Below are 6,930 nucleotides of genomic sequence, written 5' to 3' on the forward strand. Positions count from 1 at the left end.
CCTGGGATAGATGGAGGCAGAGGAGATGCATTAGTACGTGTAGATAGGATGGATTCCACTGATCCTGAAAGAACTAATACAACCATCTTGAAGGCTTTGTGACAGATTCAACATAATAAAGAGACAAACACATTGGAGGGAAGCACAGGGTGGACTGTATCACATACTACTTCGTGTCCTTTTATCCCACTGCTTATCTCAGCCACTGTTCAGTCCTCACTATTCTTAGATTTAGATAAGCTTCCTGCAGGTGTCTTACCTCAGCCTGCATTCTAGAACTCTAGCTTCCTGACCAGGGGCTTCCCTGATCCTGAGGTGTGGAGCCTCTGCAAGAACATAACACACAATGCAAGAGCTAACAAGGACTGTGAGGAAACATCTGTGATCCACTGGTGGCCGATGAAGGGTGTCCCCATCATCTATTGCTGTGTCACAAACCACTCAAAGTTTAATGGTATAAAATGACAACTATTTTGTTCTACTCACAAATTCTATGGGTCAGAAATTCAGAGAGGGCAGAGCAGGGATGGTTCGTCTCTGCTCCATGATGTCCGAGGCCTCAGCCGAGGAGACACAGAAAGCAAGGAAGGACTCAAATGGCTAGGGAATCCTAAAACAGTGCTATCCAATAGAAATACCATCTGAGTCACGTACATAATCTTAAATTTTTTAGTTGCCATGTTAAAAAAAAAGCAAAAGGCAACAGATGAAATTAATATATTTTCTTTAACATAATATAGCCAAAATATTTTCATGTCAACATATAATCAACCTAAAAACTTATGCATCTATTTTACATGGGGAGGGGTGTACATAATTAACTCTTTAAAACCTGGTACATAGTTTATACTTTCAGAACATCTCAATTTGGAGTAGCCTCATTTAAAGTGCTCAGTAGCCACATGTGGCTAGTAACTGCTACATTGAACAGTGTAGATCTGGAGGCATTCTCATGCCTATGTCTGGCACCTAGGCTGGGATGACTGAGGGCTATGCTCATTTGGGGTTATCTGTCAGAATGCTGCCTGTGGTTTGGCATTCCTCAAAGCACAGGTGCCTCAAACTAGTCAGTCTTCTTACTTGGTGACTCACAACTCCAAGAGTGAGTGTTCCAGTGACCAGGGTTGAAGTTCATGGCTCTTTACAACCTAGTCTCAGAGCTCACATGGCATATGCTATTGATTGAACCAGCCACAAGCCACAAGCCCCTCTCCATTTCAAGGGCAGAGAACAGAGACCCCATACACACACACCCTGGGTGAGAGGAGTGTGTAAAAATCTGTTGCCGTATTTTAAAAGTCTCCCGGGGAATAAAAGCCAGGAGATAAATGCTTCCCGTCTCTTCCCTCAAGCAAAATATTCTGAGATATATTCATAAGGCTCTTCAAAAAAACTCCCAGTGGGGAGGAGCTGAGGAATAATGAGATTCTAGATATGTTTTTGCAAGCAGAGACAACAGTATTTATTAATGGATTGGATGTGGGGTGTGAAACAAAGAGAAGAGTCAAGAATCAGAAGTCTGTGTAAGGAATCATATGACTGGTTTACAGGCTATCCCTGCATTTGAAGGTGCTTAGCTCTGGAGGAAAACACTCTGACTTAGAGGATGAAATTAACCTCCTAGAGGAAGGGTTCTTCATGAAACTCTCTCTCTCTCTCTCTCTCTCTCTCTCTCTCTCTGCCTATATCCATTGGGCAGTTGGGAAAGCATGAAGTCTCCTTTGCCCTCTACTTCCTGTTGCATTCCCAGCCTTGTTCCCTTTTTCAGAAATAGCATGTTGTCTATTGTATAGCCAAAGGACAGCATTCTGAACCTCTGCCCTGTAACTTCCTGATCCTCCTCTCTTATAAATACAAGGGCAGAACTGGGATCCCAGAGAGTCAGCGAGCTGAGAGCCAGGACTCCTCAGACCAGCTCTGCCTTCTACGGGGAAGATGAAGATCTTCATAGCTGCCCTCTCCTTCTTCCTTCTTGCTACTGCCCTTGGGTCCCAGATCCAGGACCTTCATGGTAAGTTCAGCAAGCCTTCCCACTGGTGGCAAGGTCCGTGGTAACTCTGGAGAGGAGATGCAGAAGGACACCTTTGTCCTCCTGAGATTGTTCCCTGTCCCAGACATGAATGTGAATTTGGCACTTGTTTGAAAAGAAGCAGTAATAGGATATAGACCTCTCTCTACAGGCTTTGGTCCCTGGGGAAAACTGTGTACAAATGCCTGGTCCTCCTTGGGGAAGTAACTCTCTCCCTTTTCATGACCAGAATTATTCGACCAACCTTCCTGCAGCTGACATAGAACTGTTAAGTGCTAAATCAAAAGAACTATAGTACAATTGTAAACTTGCAGAAAGAAGCATAGAATTTTACAATTTTGGTATAAAATTATCACTTTAGAGAGGAAATGGAATAAGCCAGGAAAGTGCCTCACCCAAGTCCATTTAACTGTTCTATTTATTTAACAGATAAATACCTAGTATTTCCTATGGCCAAACAGGCACTGTTCTAAGTGTTTTATGGACTTAATACATTAGATCCTCCCAACAACCCTGTGGGGTAGACTATCAACAACTTGTATAGTTCTGCATGTTATATTATTATTCTCACTTTATAAATAAGTAAGCCTTAGACAACTTGCTTGAGATTATACAGCTATTAAGTGATGGAATGAGGGTTCGAGATGGTTAGGAAGCTGCTATGGAAAGGCAAGGCCACTTAAGATTTTATTTTGCAAGCCTTGCACACAACATAGCACGCATATCAAGTATACACACATGCCTCCTTAAATAGAATTCATGTGTAACTATATAATAAATGAGCTAAAAGTTGTGTTTTCCTAATTAGCATAATGCAGTTCCACACTCCCTTATCCAAAACTTTGAGGCTGGATATGTTTTGGAATGCAGAAGCATTCAGGTTTTTTTTAAAGGTAATATAATATGATCCAGCAGTCCCACTGAGGATATATACCCAAAAGAAGGGAAAGCAGATACATGAAGAGATATGTGTATACCCATGCTAACCACAGCATTATTCATAATAGCCAAAAGGTGAGAACAACCCAAGTATCCATCAACAAATGAATAGGTTACTTTAAAAATATTTTCAAAGACTTTATTTGTCAGATAGAGAGAGAGAGAGCACAAGCCAGGGGAGCAGCAGGCAGAGGGAAAAGCCAACTCCCCACTGAGCAAGGAGCCCAATGCAGGCCTCGATCCCAGGACCCCAGGATCATGACCTGAGCTGAAGGCAGACACTTAACCAACTGAGCACCCAGGTGCCCCAAAAGATTTTTTAAGTGGGATATATACATATATTGTTCAGCCTTAAAAAGGAAGGAATTCTGACATATGCTATGAAAATGATGAATGTTGAAGACATTATATTAGTTGAGAGAAACCAGTAGAAAAGGACAAATACTGAATATGAAGCATTTAAAGTAATCAAATTCAGCGACAGAAAGAAGAATGGTGGTGGCCCAGGGGTTGGGGGAGGGCAAAATGGGAGTTATTGCTTAATGGGTACAGAGTTTCAGTTTTGCAAGATGAAAAACGTTCTGTGGATGGATTGTGGTGGTGGTTGCGCAATATGTGAACACGCTTAATGCTACTGAACTGTACACATTTAAAAATGCTTAAAATTGTGATTGTTGTGTATATTTTACCTTTTCAATAAAACAAATGACATTTTTTAAAAGATAACACATACCTGCTATTGCTGGCAGAGTCTAAGAAGTGTACGTCAATCATACATTTGTGTTTGCTGCAGTAGTATTCCTGCAGCAAACACAAATAATCATACTCCTGGGATACATAAAGATTGTGAAGAGCCTCATTTCACTTTGGGTAACATTGTACCACCAAATCAGTTAACAAAAAATTCTTCTGTTTCCTGAGTCCTGTGGATTCCAGAAATGTATAGGAAGTACTGTAGGATGTATCACATTATGTACCTATTCAACTGATTTATTCATATCAGATTTATAGTTTGCTTTTTGTATTTCAAACCCAATAGGATGGTTTCATATTTCAAACAGTTTCAAGAGTTCCCTGAAACATATCAGGGCCCTAAGAGAGAAAACAGGCCTGGAGGCAGACCTAGAACCCAGACAGGTGTCCAATGGTCCAGCATCATCACCTCCCTAGCAGGGAATGGGACTGAGGCATGAGACTGGTAGAGACACTGAGTCAATGCTGCCTCAGTGATTTCTCTCCCCTCGTCTGTTTCTTCCAAATAGAATCCATGGTGGCGAAACAACAGCATGAACCCTTAATACAGCTGGAAGGTAAACGTATATGCTATATTATAGACTATGTTTAAAAGCAGCAGCTGCACAGATCTGCTGAAAGGCTTCAAAACACCTCATTTATAGGGCAGGGGTAGGGGGAAGGTGGAGAGGGTCCTGAAGGTGGTAAATGTCCCAAAGGAGATCGGGATGGGCTGTTAGAGGGGACCTCTATTCCACCCAGCTGCCTCTAGAGTTGGCTCACTGGGGGCAGAGGTGCTCACTGATGCCTCCTGCAGGCATCAGATGCTTCCTCTTCTATCAGAAACAGTCATAGTCCTGTTACGGCCTTGCCGGGGTGTCCTCAGACGTAGAGCTCGCCCTCCCCAGGACTTTGGAGGAAAAGGATCTAGTCTTCCTTCCCAGTCCTGAAATGGCTCTTTCCCCCTGCAGCAGGCATTCACCGTCCCGCTGACTGCTGCCCCAATCTCACCCCACGAAAAATCCGATGTGAAAACATGCAAGATTTTTTCAAAACAAGCAGTGGGTGCTCCCGGCCAGGTATCATGTAAGTGCCAAGCTCACCAACCATGGGCTTGGGAGGGAAGACCTGATGGACGGATGTTTAGAAAAGTCCTACCCTCTAGATCCTGCCAGGTCATGGGAGGCTTGTGTCCTTAGTAGGATCCTGCAGGGCATCAGATAGGAGATTCTCCCAGTGAAAAGGGAAGTGGGGAATAGATGAAGAGAGCAGAAGAAAGGCTGCCCAAGGAAATGCCCATCAGTGGCTGAGGCAGGGTCTCAGAGAAGAAGTGCCCTAAGCCCCTGCAGCAGAGACAAAAAAGAACAGTCTGGTCCAAGTGAGAGATCCCAGGGCTAGGGAGGATGGGGCTTTCCATCCCCACTTGCTGAACACTCCTTTGTAATCTTTCTCTGTCTTGCTCCCCAGCTTCCGTACCAAGAAGGGGCGGCTTGTCTGTGCTAACCCCTATGATTTGGAAGTTCAGAACTGCATGAGGTCCCTGCTGATGTCAGGAAAAGAAGCCTTGCTTGAAGAGATGAGATACTAGGTGTCAGTCACCCCACCTCCACTTCTCTTGTCTCAACTACCTCCTGAGATTTTCTTGGCCTGAATTATCTTTCAAAAAGTAACAATTACTGTTCTTTCTGTTCTGGTTATAAAAGCAATGCATTAATAAAGAGTATCTGATATAACTTTCCTTAAACTTTAAAAGGAAAAAGACACTATACGTATTGCTGAAATTTGGATTCTGTGGGGTTTTTTTCTAAGTGAAACTGAATTTTTTAAAAGCTAAAAACATTCAAACTCATTCAAACATAGACTGAAATGTACTTAACCCATTTAACAAGGGAACCATAAAACTGAGTCAAAGATCACCTGAGGAACAGAGATTTACATAGTTAATTGAGGATGGCATTCTGAAATGTTAAATCAGAAAAAAATAGATTAGTATCCTATAGGAAATAAAACTGTAATTCTGGGGATTATCTTTTTTTTTCTTATTTTTTTCTTATTTTTTTCTTTTTTTGGTGGGAAGGGCAGAGGGAGAGGGAGAGAATCTTAAGCAGACTTCAGGCCCAGTGCAGAGCCTGACATAAGGCTGTTTCATGACCCTGAGATCCTGACCTGAGTTGAAATCAATAGTTAAACGCTTGATCAACTGAGCCACACTGGGGCCCTGAGGATTATCTTTTCTACTGGACAAAAATCATTTATATCTATGTCAGATAAAAATTTGCAAGTTAACATAATTTCACAAAGTCAGGGGCCCCTCAGTAGTAAGTAGAACACCACTGAAGAGGACATTCCCAGGAACCCTGGGGTGGGCATTTTGGACAATCTTCCAAATAATACCAGAGGATCTCCCTATAATCATCCTTCTGCCTTATTTCTACATTTTGGATGTTTTCTCTCAACAGATATAACTTCCTCTTATTAAAGTTAAAGGGTTTTAAGAAAAACATTTAAAGTTGGACTGAATATGGGTGGTGAGATTGAGCCCTGCATGCGGCTCCATGCTCAGCGGGGAGTGTGCTTAAGTTTCTCCCTCTCCCCCTCCCCTTCCCCTACTGAGTACGTGCATGTGCTCTCTTTCTTTCATTCTCTCTCTCTCAAATAAATAAATATTTAAAATAAAGTTGGAGTGATTATCAATTTTACATTTATATCTATTCAAGCATATTTGCATTTATAATTAGTAAATTGTAGTCAATTTACAATTGACAGTCAAACTGTCTCAAAATTCTTAAGAAAGTACTGAATTCTAAACAAAATATTTCTTAATTCAAAAAAGTTTAGAAATGCCTGGGTGGCTCAGTGGTTAAGCATCTGCCTTCAGCTCAAGGCGTGATCCTGGAGTCCCGGGATCAAGCCCACACTGGGCTCCCCTGCATGGAGCCTGCTTCTCCCTCTGCCTATGTCTCTGCCTCTGTGTGTGTGTGTCTCTCTCTCATGAATATATAAAATCTTTTTTTAAAAAAAGTTTAAAACCTATGCTTACTTTTTGGGTAATTTGCCATAAGGAGTTATAGGGGGAAAACTGATTGGTAACCAAATATCCTTCATACTAATAAACACTAGTAGAAGAAACCTAAGACCATGATTATAGCAGGGAATCATTATAACTCTAAAGGGATTAAATATACATTCACACTATGTCTCATTCTCTCTACTAAAACTAATCTTTGGAG

The 6,930-nt window shown here is 41.9% G+C and overlaps 1 protein-coding gene across 2 annotated transcripts; it reads left to right on the plus strand.

Moving 5' to 3' along the window:
• Positions 1 to 1,792: 1,792 nt before the first annotated feature.
• Positions 1,793 to 5,433, plus strand: LOC112656260 (C-C motif chemokine 23-like). 2 transcript variants are annotated; one of them, XM_035721406.2, is made up of 4 exons: positions 1,793 to 2,011; positions 4,231 to 4,278; positions 4,675 to 4,786; positions 5,168 to 5,433. In XM_035721406.2, the coding sequence occupies exons 1-4, from the start codon at positions 1,936 to 1,938 to the stop codon at positions 5,286 to 5,288; spliced, it is 357 nt and encodes a 118-aa protein (XP_035577299.1). In that variant the 5' UTR covers positions 1,793 to 1,935; the 3' UTR covers positions 5,289 to 5,433. The 2 variants fall into 2 exon arrangements, with proteins under 2 accessions (XP_035577299.1, XP_035577298.1); XM_035721405.2 differs by having other exon boundaries at positions 1,802 to 2,011; positions 4,672 to 4,786.
• The last annotated feature ends 1,497 nt before the right edge of the window (positions 5,434 to 6,930 follow it).

Source organism: Canis lupus, chromosome 9 (assembly GCF_003254725.2).
Source record: "Canis lupus dingo isolate Sandy chromosome 9, ASM325472v2, whole genome shotgun sequence".
Taxonomy (NCBI): domain Eukaryota; kingdom Metazoa; phylum Chordata; class Mammalia; order Carnivora; family Canidae; genus Canis; species Canis lupus.